This window comes from Oreochromis aureus, linkage group 7 (genome assembly GCF_013358895.1).
Source record: "Oreochromis aureus strain Israel breed Guangdong linkage group 7, ZZ_aureus, whole genome shotgun sequence".
NCBI classification, from domain to species: Eukaryota; Metazoa; Chordata; class Actinopteri; order Cichliformes; family Cichlidae; genus Oreochromis; species Oreochromis aureus.
Genome location: NC_052948.1, coordinates 13218132 through 13232237, shown reverse-complemented (window position 1 = coordinate 13232237; position 14106 = coordinate 13218132). Strand labels below are relative to the sequence as shown.

General features: G+C 43.0%; 1 protein-coding gene across 1 annotated transcript; it reads right to left on the bottom strand.

Annotated features, from left to right (window-relative positions):
* Positions 1-142: 142 nt before the first annotated feature.
* On the bottom strand, positions 143-13632 carry tbc1d2b (TBC1 domain family, member 2B). The gene is made up of 13 exons (XM_031747444.2): positions 13176-13632; positions 12283-12433; positions 9642-9807; positions 8401-8534; positions 8060-8292; positions 7093-7518; positions 6844-6954; positions 6479-6675; positions 5301-5795; positions 5099-5216; positions 4669-4854; positions 3131-3252; positions 143-2566 (listed from the first exon to the last, which is right to left on the bottom strand). Exons 1-13 carry the CDS (start codon positions 13515-13517, stop codon positions 2371-2373), a joined length of 2877 nt encoding a protein of 958 aa, XP_031603304.1. The 5' UTR covers positions 13518-13632; the 3' UTR covers positions 143-2370.
* Positions 13633-14106: the final 474 nt, after the last annotated feature.

Sequence of the window (14106 nt, the reverse complement as noted above, 5' to 3'; positions counted from 1 at the left end):
ATGGCTCTATTATGAAACTGCAGCGCGAGCGTGGCAGGCTGTCAGTAAAGATAACTCGGATAACTGCTCGGTGCGTCCTAACAGACGTGTCTGAATGAGCATTTGACTTAGGAAATTAAGAAAAAAACCTGCAAAAAACACATTCAGCCAGAAAATTGTTTATTGAACTAATATTACAAACTTTTTTTGCATCATTGGGTGAAACAGATTAACAATGAGCAAGATGAGAGATATGCATACAAAAAGGTGAAGTGCTGATATAGTATTCGGAAGTCATACTACCAATAAAATAGTGCAATACAATTCTGCGAAAAGCAACACACAGAAAAAGAAACAAAGTAAAGGGAAAATAAAGAGAAGACTCTTTTAAATGTAGCTTATTCTGTGAGGGGGGGGGGGGGACTAGCCTTAAAAGAGAAACCGAGTAAACATAAAAACTTACTGTATGAGCCTTCTGACAATGTGTGGACATTTATATATTAAAAAAGCAAGTTTAACTGTAAACCAATCAAGATCTTTGTGAGAGACCTGCTCTCACAAAGGAAGAAATACAAATATATGCCTCTTTTTTATTTGTTTCCATCATCAAAATAATTTTTTTGTTGCCATTTGTTCATTGGATCAGGTGATCGCTGGGGATGGGAACAGCTGACAAAGCTGCAACTGACAGCAGATCTCTCTTTTCTGTAAACACCTCAAGGCAATCTAAAACTAAAACTGGAACAGGGTGTAAACAACACATCAGTGCACAAAATCCCATTTAAGCAGACTGAAAAGTTTCACTTAACTGATTGATCAAATATAAACAGCGTTTGAAGCTTGGAATATCAGCTTTCCTCCAAGCTGCTGTAGGAAACAGGAGATCCCAGTGAAGAGGAAACTTTAAAGTACCTGATTATGAAAATGGCAGAAATATTTGGCAATACGGTGAAAAGCTTCCCTCATATATTTAACATCATATTTCCATTTTTTTTCTTTTAATACAACAATCATCATGACTTTACAGCCACTTCGAGTGCAGTCAAACTGCGAGGAGGGTACCTGCGAGCCAAGCGTAAACACCACGTAAACCAATGTCACACTGCCACACCGAGGACAACAAATGCAATTACAATCAGCATTTACACCAGCGGTTTGGGCTCAGAAAAATCTCAAAAACAAATTGCGCACAAGGAAACTGGACCATTTAAACATGTAACACAAACACAGAAAAGCCAAGAGCATGCAAAAACTGCGTAAGCCACAACAGTGTGAATGGATTAACCGATCATGCCAATATCAGATACTCTACTGATTAAATCCAGTGCAATACAGTTTGGACTTTATAGATACGTCTTTGTGAGAATGTGAACAGTTCCTAAACTACTTTAAACAACATGAATAGCAAAATCGATAGCCAATAAAAACCTCCCAAATAAAAACAAACTAATAATGCTTAAAAAACAGACAATACTGGCTCACATAAGTTTGATGGCTTGTAGAAACACAAGTGCACTGCTGCTCAGCAAGTTCCAGATGCTCTTTCTAGAACTGATAATACCATGGAAATGTGGCTTTTGACGCATCCCTTGAAGGAAAATACAACTGGAAATGTTACATGAACGCTTGAAGGCCTTAAGACTTAAGTTTCAGCAACATTTTCATTTCAGCATAAGTGATTTGTGTGCACGCACGTCTGAGTGGTATTTAGTGGAGGAATAAATTGTGAGCGTGTAGAAGATGACAGCACAAATGAATGACACAATAATTCTTTCAACACATTTAAAAGTCAGCTATAAAAAGGAAATGGGTCACAGCCGTTTGTTTGAAAATACTGATTTGTGCTGCAGGTTGTTTTGGCCATTGCATGAACACGTAAGCATACAGCAGGGGTGGGCAATTCCAGGCCCCGAGGGCCGGTGTCCCTGCAGGTTTTAGATCTCACCTTGGGTCAACACACCTGAATCACATGATTAGTTCGTTACCAGGCCTCTGGAGAACATCAGGACATGTTGAGGAGATAATTTAGCCATTTAAATCAGCTGTGTTGGTTCAAGGACACATGTAAAACCTGCAGGGACACCGGCCCTCGGTGCCCACCCCTGGCATACAGGAAACAGAGGATTTATGAGATTTAATAAAAAAGAAATGGCAGGAATACTGATAATACTGATAGGCCCTTTCGGGCTTGTGACATTTTGTTCTTTTGATGTGGTTGTTGCTTAAAGTGTATAAAGTTAATAGATCCAGCTCTGATGCAGAGATCAACTCCAACGATTAGGTGTGGGGAAAGCGCTCCGTTCATCACTGCAGAACAGCAGCGCTCTGCGGAGATGATCTCTTTGTCTCCGTGCTTTAGCCACTCAGCCTAGAAATGCGACAGGCCCGAGGTCAGTTTTCCTCCTCGTCGTCGCTGACAAAGCTCCTTCTATCCTGCCTCGTCTCTCGCTCCCTGAGGAAGGTCTGTCGGATCGCTTCCAGCTCCGTCAGCTCGAGACGGACTTTCTCCAGGTGGAAGGCGCGCCGATTGTGGATTTGCCTCATGGGGAATGGGTTCATGTCCACAAAGGCAATGCTCATCAGCTTCCTGGAAGATTTTTTTTTTTTTTTAAAAGAAAGAAAAACAGCATAATCCTGTGAGCCTGGATTTTTTTTTTTTATGTCTTTGAAATTTAGTAAACCCATGCATCCTTCTCTCAGCATCAAGCATCAACATCTGTAGCTAATACATAAAAGTTTATTAATAGGTAAGTTATTATTACAGCTCCATAAATGGCCATTTGAGGCTAGCTCCAAAACAGAGTCTCAATGACCAATAAAACGGTATAAAACAAGCATGCACGGTGCTATTTTAAATGTAAGGGCTGCTACCTATAGCATTCTCTTTAACAACTGCTTCTCAGCATGCAGCATTTAGTTCAAATCATGGCTGTGCTCAAGCACCGTCTCACAGAGCTGCTACAACACCTGCTGCGTGAGAAATGAAGTTTGCACAGGCACAAAGCCGATACACTGTGGGTGATGTGCTCGTACAATTTAGCTACAGTTCAGGGAGATCCGGGAAGCTATTCAAGGTGATGCAGATACACTGTCCACAGAAACTTCATTCTTTCACAGGACTGGAAATATGAAAACAGTGCAGCTACTGTACCTTGAATCCAGGATTGTGCGTGTGAAATATCTGAGATATTTGAAGATGGCCGTGGAGTCCTGCAACTTCAAAAACTCCTCTTCTTTGTACTTGAAGAGCGCGAGAGCAAAGCGGAATATGATCTGTGGAGAAAAACGGTGTAAAGTCTTGTGTGACTGTACCTGAAAATATTTACTCAGGAACATGTGACCTTCCCTCTGTTCCCTAAGCAGGTCCTCCAAATATAGTCAATACCGCCTTAATCTGAGGCAGTTTTGTTTGACTGGGTTCATATCAGGTTTCTGTTAAGAGTTAGGCTCTACAGCTTTAGTGTTTTAACTTGTATCATTCAATCAACACACAATAGGGCAGATTTTTGCTTTAACAAGTTTGCTAAAATGCTTCCCTTATAAATTCTATAAGGGGATGCTACGTCAAAATCGGTTATTGCATGTGTTTTCTTTTTTTCTTTTTCCTTTTTTTACCTTGGCCAAGGAAGTTATGTTTTTGCTGAAAGCTGAAAAGTTTCGAAAAAATACAAAACTTTGTAGGGGTGTAGAGTGAGGTCATGTTAACAATGCATTAAAATTTAGCTTACGTACACAAAAAATAACGATTTATTAAACTAAAGAATTTTGGTTCCTTGGTGGCAATAAATAATTGGGTTAATAGCATGCAATTGGATCCATCTGGTAAACATGCACAGTTGTGTGCCGGCACGTAGCTCAATAAGGCTACGTTCACACTGCAGGTCTTAATGCTCAATTCCGATTTTTTGATCAAATCCGATTTTTTTGTCTGCTCGTTCACACTACACATAAAATGCGACATCAAACGCTCTCCAGTGTGAACGCTCAAAGCGGCCCGCATGCGCAAAAGAAGATGTCACACACAACGCGCTCTGTTTAGACCCAGAGCAAACAATATTGTTTGACTGATGGCCCTTAATATAAAGACTTCGGACTTTATGTTTCCAGATTTTTGCTTTAAGTTATTTTGTTATTTACATAATAATGTAGATGACCTAATAATGATCCTTTTTGCTGTTTTAGAGGAGCGGTGCTTCAAAGGATAGTTGCAGATTTCTGTCAGAATCTGCAGAAAATACAGTAAAAATAAAATGTTCACATTTCTCCAACGTTGTCTTCCCAACAGTTTCACCGGATGGTAGGAAATCGTTCGCTTTGTCTTCTCGGGCGCTTCTCCGGCGCTGATAATTGGCGTCTGTCTTGTGTCAGTGACGTAAAAGACGGATTTAATGCGACTTGACCGTTCACACAGCAGTCGCTTTCTAAAACATCGGATACGTATCGGATTCAGTACCACATACGAAAGTGACCCAGATCGGATTTGAAAATATCGGATTTGTGCCGTTCACACTGTCATACCAAGATCGGATACGGGTCGCATAGGGGCGAAAAAATCGGATTTGATGCGCTTTCGCCTGCAGTGTGAACGTAGCCTAAGTGATCTCTCATCACCGGCTAGTCATTAACTTTAAAACAGTTTCCTGCTGAGGCTAGAATTCAGGTTTATGAGAGCAGAATCAAGCCTCTTACCTTTGGTCCTTCAAACAGAAACGCATCCCAGATCTTGAAGAGGATGTCGCTCACCACACTGTCCACAAACACCACCAGGAACCAGTTAAACGTAATGAGGGAAAAATCGACTTTGTGCTGCTCAAAGTGGGCGTGTAGCCGCGGTAGCTTCTCGCTCATCAGATCCTTGAACACACGCTGGTCAACCTGTATGAACCAAACCAGGGCTTGTGTTTTTATGGGGCCTTTATTTTCTAAGGTGGTCACATTTAGCAGACAGAAAGAAAAACAAAGAGTGCTGATGTCTGCACACCTGCTCTGTAAGTCATCAACAGCAGTCACATGAATATGATATCACTGACACCGGGGAAGTTTGTCAAATCTAATAAATAAGCAGTACCTTGTCCCTTCTTCTCTCATGGTACAATAAAATTCAACTTTTTTTTGTTACCTGTGAGCCAAGGAGAGTCTTGGTGTAATAGTCTCTTGGCATGAAGACCTCCACAATAGCTATAAGGGTCCAAAAAGCATCCTCTTGATCTAAATAGAGCAAGGCAATTGCTGCCAGCCTGAAGAAATAACATGCAAGAAAAAGGTTAATGGTTACAAGCCAGAAAAAGAGAGACAGAAAGAAAGTAGATCAGCTCTAGTACCTGTTCAGTCCTTGACAGTAGCCGATATCTGGATTCCTCCATGAGAAAGCCAGCAGGACGTTCCTGAGTTTTTGGATTCCACCTGCACTCGGAGAGGCATAGTGCTTGTTGTTGGGCAAAGTGCGCAGCAAGTCCAACTCGATCTGCTTCGAGGCCGGGTTGGGCTTCTCCCTTGCTACGTTTAATAAGGTGTCATAATAGTCTGGGGGCAAGTGGTCACGAAACTTCTTCACGTGGAAAGAAACACACCAGCGCCACAACTTGGAGCGGTGCCCATGTGGCACGCCGCAACGAATCAGGGCCTTTAGCTCAGGGGAGTGAACCAGGTCTCTGTTCATGGTGCTGGCCAGAAAGTTCTCCCACTTGACCCCGACGGAAACCTCCTGATCCGTCATGGACAGGGACTTCAGCTCCAAGGCCCTCACCTTTGCGATCAGCTTCTCCTCCTCTTCCTCCTCCTCGGGGACGGTCTTGAAGCCGAACACGTCATACTCGCTAGGATTGCATCAAGACAGAGAGAAAATCCATCAGTGATGCAGGTGAATTCCAAAAGCCGCTCAAAGCTGCAACAGTAACATGCTCACATCCTGGCTTCTGCATGTTTACATCACTGAGGGGTTTCCAGAATGTGTAAGAATGCATTTTTGATGAGCCAAAAAGGGCGTGCCTGGGCTTGCCAAGAATTCAGCAACAGAAATACAGATTAGGAGAGCTCGTTCTCACAGTCAAAAAAACATGCGTAGGGACTCTTAGTACAGTTTATTTGGCTCTTTCAGTAAAAAAAAAAAACAAACAACAACAACCAAAATAAAAAAAAACAGTGTGTCCTCTGATGAATTGGTATGGTGCTGGTTCTGGTAGAAATGCTATAACTGCTCAACATTATTTAATAAAGATCTGCTGCTTTTGACCCTCATATGACTGACAGTGGAATTTTTTTAGTAAGCCACAGCACTGAGTATAACACGTAGCTGTGGTAACAACACCTACATTTGGCCATTTATTTTCACATCTGCTATAAATGCCGGAAACCAGCCATGTGGGCTCTTGCAACCTCTTATCAAAGCTCTAGATTTCTCTTTTTCCATCCCTAAAACTCTGATCTAGTGGTCATTTTTTAAGTAATTTCTTTTCAAATCAACCCCAAAGCATCGTTTCACGAGGCTTTCGGCACATACCTGACAGTGTTTGGTTTGAAGATCGTGTGCTCCTGCTGGTCTGTGTTCTCGCCCTGCAGTGCATCTTCTAACAATCTGGAGATGACCTCCCGGGCTGGGCTCTGCTCTGAAGACGAGCATACCGGGTTCTTCACCTCTTGAAGCAGAACCAAGTACTTACTCTCCACCTGACACAGCTTGGCCTCAAGCGCGGTACACTGTGGAAAAGAGGGCAAAATAAAGTCTCAGCTGTACCTGCTTTAAATTTAAATTAAGTTTTAGAAGCACCAGCTGAGCTTCACACTGGACTTCCCCTAAAACTAGTCAAACTTCCTGTTTCTATTAACAGGATAATGCACCATTAAATATAAAACACAAGAGAGTACCTTTGCTTCTAAAGCCTTTTCTCGACTCTCTGCATTTCTGCGCAACACCGTCAGCTCCAGGATCTCTTTGTTCAGGAACTTGTTCTGGGATTTGTAGCCTTGAAGACTGTCCTGAAGGTGGATAATAAGACAGACGGGTTGTCAAGATGTTCAGGCAGAATTTCAAAAGCTACAGCAAAAAAAATCAATGTTGATGGCAGTTTAAGATTAAGATAACTTGAATCTTGTTTAAAGTTTTGCCATCTCTACCTTGAGGATGGTCAGCTCCTGCAGCTCTTTGTGAGGTGGTGGTGAGCCAGCGTCGTTTGCATTTCCGCTGTGCTCAGAGTTTTCCTGTGACAGCTTCATGATGATCTCATCCTTCGCCTGGATGGTCTCCATCATCATTCCAAGCTGGTCGTTTATCTCCCCCACCTTAAGTTTCAGGCTCTTCAGCTCTTTTTGCAGACTCTCCTTCTCCAGGGCGAGACGCTCCATGTGACCGCACATGGACTGAATCTGACCATCTCGTTCCTTAAGCAGATCCTCCAGCTGGGCAACTTCTTCCCGAGTTGGTACTGAAGTTCGGGTCTGGTCTGAGGCTGCTGACGAATCTGGAGACGGGGCTGGACGGCACCCGGCGGGCCTTTCACTCTGGGAGGTCCTTAAAGTCTGCTGCAGTAGCCTTACCAGCTCCTGGATGATAACACATCATTAGTGTAGATTCAGCATTGTATATTATTTACAGAAAACATCAATTTGTTACACTTTTTTTCTCCATCATGCTCCTGGTACAGATTTCATACGAAAACAACTATCAATCTTTTGACCAGGAAGTAAACACAGAGGTAAAGAGGGTATTCACTAAGTAAGAATTCACTCTTCTGCCTAGTCACAGCGGTTTTTTACCAATCAGCCAACCTTAAAATAGGGGAAAAAAGAGAACAGAAAATAATGGGAAGGAGTGCTACAGCTGTGAATGCTGTCTGCTGTTTCTTTGCTTCTTGCTAAAACATGACTAATCATTTGCTGACTTCTTGTAATAGTGAGAGTATCAGTATTATACCAAGGCACTTGGTCAGACACCACAAACCTAGGCTTGTGGTGTATAACAGACACTACAAACAGGGATCATTCACTTTCAGTAGAAACAGAATATTACATTTTTATCCGATCCAATCCATAGACATGTGTTATACTGTTATAAATAACAGTAGTAGAAGAGATCCAACTATACCTTCTGGGTGGCCAGCTCTTCCTTGAGTTTAGCCTCTTCCTGCTGCAAGCGACTCAGTTCTTCCTGCTGCTGCTGGCTCTGGAGGCGAAGCTGCATTTCCAAAGACTTGCTGCCGTTACATTCCACCGGCGAGCTTTCGGCACTGCGGCCTAACTTTCCAGAGCCCAGCAAAAGCTTCTTAGGCCGCGAGGGGTTGCGCACAAAATCAAAGGTAAACGCCGATCCAAAGGAATCTGAGGGAAAACACAAGTTCATCAGCTGTTATCTGTGACCCTTGGGAGAAACGTACGCTGAGGATGAGTGTTAAACCCTGGCAGAAGGGTGGGTGGGAGTGGGCGTACGTCTGTGTGTGTCCGGATGATGTTTCTGTTCAGTAAAGTCCTTTGGCGGATCCACGAGCTCCCAGTCCTCCGAGGGACTGTTGCTGGTGTAAAACACGCTGCGTCGTCCCCCACGCAGGTGAGACATGGAGTTCCTGACAGAAATCAGGAGATCATTTCCTTTTTTTAATTTTTTTTACTTCACAGGTTTCTCACACATTTCATTGCAACAAAAAAGGGTCTTTAGAGATTAAGGAAAACACGGTATGAAAAGAGACAAATCCACAGAGATCTACGATTAACCACAGAGGAAAACTGATGCTGCTGCAAAATCCGACAGCATTACAGCATCAGACAAACAGAGAAAAAACAAAGATAATAAACACAAAGGCATTTTTGACAGAAACTAACATTTAGAGGGAAAAGTAACACTAATGGTGTCAAACTTGTTTTTCGCACCTCACACTGTGGGGTGTTTGCAACATGTCAACGACTGTTTCTGCTGAATGCAACACAATGAAGCGCAAGTCTGCCTCACACATCAGCTCTCTATATGTTTTTATAGATATCAGAAGTGTTTAAACCACACGTTTCTGACTTCCACCTGGCAAAAAAAAGTGACTAAAGAGCGCTCGTGCTTTCCTCAAACTTTATGGGTATAAACGTGACAAAAGCAGTTAACGTCACAGTACTGGAGTATTCTAAAGCCACTTCTTTTCTAATCGGGGGGAAGGGTCTCTAGCTCCGAGAGCTGCAATTCTCGCAGATTCAGTCACATATCAGGCAGCTTCGGTCAGCTACTATACTGATACCTTTGTCAGTTATAATGATCTTGCAGTTACTGTGTATAAAAGACACCGTGGTGTGGGGTTAGGAGCAGTGAAACTCTGGGACTCCAAGACTCCCTTAATAAGGGACACATACAAAGCAAACTCCAGTCTGCATGTCACATTTTTAGGATTGCAGCATGTTGCCTCTTTTCAATAGATGTGTTGTACATCTCAAAAAGGGGAACTGCTGATGGTTGCATACTAGAAAAACAAGTGAACCATGAATGTTACCATTTCCTCTACTGCAACCAGTGTCTGGATGAACTAAGAAGTGCTTTCTTTGCTCAACACAGCAGACAAACTAGTCGTGCCTGTTTGGTGGTGACCTTAAAAAAAAAAAAAAAAAGAACAAGGCTTTATAGAGCTGTATACTTGCGTTTTAAACCCCATCTGAGTACAGATTATTTCCTGGAAAGCTTTCGTTACGCTTACCTGAGCTCCGTGCCAAAGTTTTTCAGGGAGAAATTGAGGGGGTTCGTGGAGGGCCCTCTGGCTGTCTGGGCTCCCACCATTCCAGCGCCCTCCGTTTCGTCGTCCATGGAAAAATCACTGCGGACCTTCTCCATGGTTTCACATGGTTTCTCAAAGCTGAAAGCATCTGAAAAAAAACAAAGACCAATAGAACTTAATTATCTATTCTAACTAAACAAAAATCAAATCAAAATGACACCAAAGACTGACTTCCCAAGAATAAGATGCACAGCAGGGTGAACCTATGCAAGTTAATACCTGCTTTCTAATGATTACTTCTTTCTGAGAACACCAACTCCCTTCTTAACATGAAATTAATTAGTAAAGAGAAGCTTTTTTTATGTGTTAGATGTGTCAAAAAAGTGATGTTACTGCAGAAGTGGTTTAAACTGCCAGCAGGGGGTGTCTCCTCTGAGTCATACTTGGAAAAATAAAGTCTGGCTGTCTGTGGGAAAACACCTCTTTTTGCTTCCTTTGTCTGTGACTTCAGTAAACACTTTCATGATGGGTTCATGATGTCAGGCTCTAGTTGTTAAGCTTCAATGAATACTGCTTCTTTTTCATATATTATGCTTCCAGTTAGACTAAAAAATAAAAAGGATGATTAAGCAGCGGATGCGCTGGCCTACCTTCTGAGTGACAAATCGTTTCCATATGAGTGTGCGGCAGGCCTCCACTTCTCATCGACCCATGCCACATCTGGCTTTAAATCATCGAGGTAGTGACATTAATAATGCTGTGAGACTTCACACACAGACTATGGCCAACAACATGTAGTGCAGCCAGCGCCACACACCTATGATCAGACTCGTGTGGCTCTGATAAAATCTTTGAAGTCTTTGAAGTGGCATCTCCAAGGATTAAAATAAAAACCAACGTCCTTTATATGTCTAATTTATTATGTCTCTATTATGTGTTGCTATGTCTACTTCTGAACCAGCTTTAACTTCTGCAGCACGGTTTCCTTTTAGAGCTTCAAAAGTCGACACTTACTTAGACTTGTTAAGCCCGGGCATGTTAAGTCTTTCACTATAAAAAGTGCGACATAAAAACACAGCTCGAGGGATCGTTCGAGCTGACGCGAGACATTGCTGATCTCACAGCTCTCTCGTGCACTTCACTGCACCGAGCAGGTTCAAGGCGAGACCGAAAAGCGAAACGCAAATGAATACGTTGAACAAGAAACAAAAGAGTGTTCGTTCTGAATCGACAGAGAAATCAAGAAGTCGCGGAGTGTTAGACGAAACACGGCGACAACGGCACTGATAAGCGGTGATAACCAAGGCATTTGTGGCTTCTGAAGACAGATGTGCACCGAGAACATTCTGGGAAAGAAAGACATGGACAGGAAAAGGAAGCAGGATTCACAGGTCGTTTCACTCAGCTAATCGCAAAGCGTGTAGAAGAATCCCTGTTTTCAAATGTAAACGGGCTTAAAAATGCTTGTGTCCTCATTTCAGTCCTTTATTAGGCACAGATATGGATCTACATATTTTCTTTTCCACTTCTATTGGATAATAAATGAGATTCATATTTTATGTAGAGTCCAACAGATACTCAATCATCAGTCACAGACATATCAGCACTGGTGTATACACTCAGTGGCTACTTTATTAGGTACACCTTGCTAGGCCACGCTGGCCACCATGTTGCTCCTGGAGCTACATAACAACAAGAAACACTCCTCAGAGATTTTGGTCCATGCTGACATGATAGCATCACACAATTACTGCGCACACACGATGCAAATCTCCCGTTACAGCGCATCCTAAAGGTGTTCTGTTGGATTGAGATCTGGTGCCTGTGGCCGTTTGAGTACTCACTGAGATCTTCAAGACCATTCAAACGCTTAAATCATCAGCTTGGCATGATGCGAGCTTTGAGACGTGTCACACAATCAAACTGGAAGCCACCATCGGTGACTGTGTTCTGATGGCTGCTGTGGTAATAAAGGGATGGAAATGCTCAGGAACAATGCTCCGGAAGGCCTTCCTGAGTGTAAACAATGCTCAGTTTTTATTGACGCCACCCGCAGCAGGCTGCACTGATATAAGCCAAGATGGTACCGTGCTTTCATGGTGTTTATGCCAGATTCTGACCCTGACCCTGTCAATCTGACATGCTGTGAACTGAAAGACCCTCGTCTGCATACTTTGGATTTTTTTCTGTTACTGTTCCCTTCCCATCAGTTCGAATGAGTCTGGTTGTTCTCCTCTCAACAACTTGTATTAAAAAAATTGGAAAACAAATAAACATATCATTTTTGTCACAGACCATTACTTGACTGCCTACGTTACATTTGTTTATTTCTGTCTTCGTCATAGACATGAGGTTACGATACTAGCGCCTTTGCTTCACAGCCACAGCTCAAAGGGCTTTGTGCTTAAAACAAAACACAAGCCGAATGATGTCAATCTGAACTTTTACCCTTTCAAAACACTCAAACACTTTCCTCCAGAAACTTGGTAACAAAATAAGCGAGACGCTTGTGATTTGTAGCGCCTGTGTAAACTTTCAGTTGTTGCCCAGATATGATGAAATGACCGACTGATAACATATCCACTATATGTGTGATTGTGTGCGTGCGTGCGAACCTGCCTACCATTATCTTTGCCTACAAGGCCGGTGTGAGGATAGGCCAGCGTCGGGGAGCTCCAGCTGTCTCTCTGACCAGTGCCTCGCATGTTACTGTACTCCCAACGTTTCTGCTGCAACTGCTGCAGCCAGTAGTGCATCACCTGCTTACTGGGAGCCTAGAAGGACACAAACGCACACTTAGTTAGACTTTAGATCTTTGAAATCTTTAAGCACGCCATTTTAAACACAGCAAAGTGGGCGAGATGACGTTTTAAAAGGCATCTCCATGAGGAAATCAAGGCAGCGACAAATGGAAAGGGAAAATGAGGAAAACTTAACACTATTAAGATCTGTCATGTGAATGAGCACAGACACTGGTTTCAGTCTCAGTTCCAGCTCTCTCTCTTTTTTGGTATTAAGCATACACACTTGAAAAAACGAGACAGACTAGAATTGACTGAGTGAAACCAGAGGCACCTGTCTTGGTGCTGAACCCGTCACAGTCATGTGACAGCACCAGGACCCCGTCACATGAGATGCTGTGACCTGTGAAGGCAGATGAGCTCCTGTGTAAAAATGTCTAAACACAAAACAGAGGACTGACGGTGTTTTCAGGCAATCAGCTGGAAGAATGCGCTGATTAAGCGCTTGGTTCGTGCGAGAAATTGATTTCGCTTTTAAAAAACAAACACACAGATTTTCTTCTTCTGATCGCCGTCAGATCACGTTGTTGCCGAGCAGAAATATGTACTTTATTGCCTAAAAACAGCTGAGTCTAAATCTGTTTTCTTTAAAGGAAAGAAAAGAAGGGCGTGTCTGCCTTTTCCAAACGAGAAAGGAAGTGACAAATGACATGAAAAGCAGACCTCGTTGCAATGCTGTCAACACACGTTTAATGAAAGAAAGAAAAGTTCCTACCTTAAGCAGAAATTCTTTGTCGGCCGTGCGGATCTCAAACTGACCCTCTTCCCCGTCCAAATCGTAGCTGAAACACGCATCGCATATTTCGATGTGTCCGAGCGGCAGGGCATCCTGGGGAGACTTGAAGTAATACAAATAGCATTTCCTTGGATCATACACAAACCACTTCGGCTTGTAGCCCCTCAAGGGCCCCTTGCCGGACAGTTTGTTCAAGTAGCCGCACAGCTTGGAGGCCTGCTCCTTCGCTCCCTCGATGTCGGCCACATCCACGGACCTGGAGTTCACGAATCGCGAAGCCGTGCAGGAGTGCGCCTCGCTGCCATCCTCCTCTTCGTGCATCTTTCCTCGAAGTTTCTTCTTCTTGCAGCGCAGCGGATGCCCACTCCTGTTTCCATCCACATGACTGTCCGTTTCTTTGGCAGAGGAGCATGGGACATGTAGTTCAGCTCCGAGGATGACGTGGTTGGTTGACTGGTTGGGTTGGAGTGTAGTGGCTCTGGGGGCCGCTAGGTGGCGATGTGTGATCAGATGAGCAGCCAGCTTTGAGGGCTAATGAAGAAAAAAAAACTGTAATCAAAAGATAGAAGAAAAGATATGAGGCCTACATAGGAAAGAAAAATAAAAAGGCATTCTGTTATCTGCCCTCGGCACAAAATGATCTGCGGTGCCCACACCCACGCCCGTGTCACACGCAGCCGATCTTGTAATTCTTGTTTGTACAAAACTGCTTTGTACTCTTTGTGGTGGTGTGTGTTTCACAATTTGTATCTATAAACTCGAACAGACACTGAATATGTCAGGATACAGCTGTGAATTTAAAAAAAATTATAAATAGCTCAGGTAATTTTATTAAGATAGCACATTTCATTATACATAGATTCAGTGTGCTAAAACATAAGATAAAAACATAAATCTAAGTAGGTTTTAC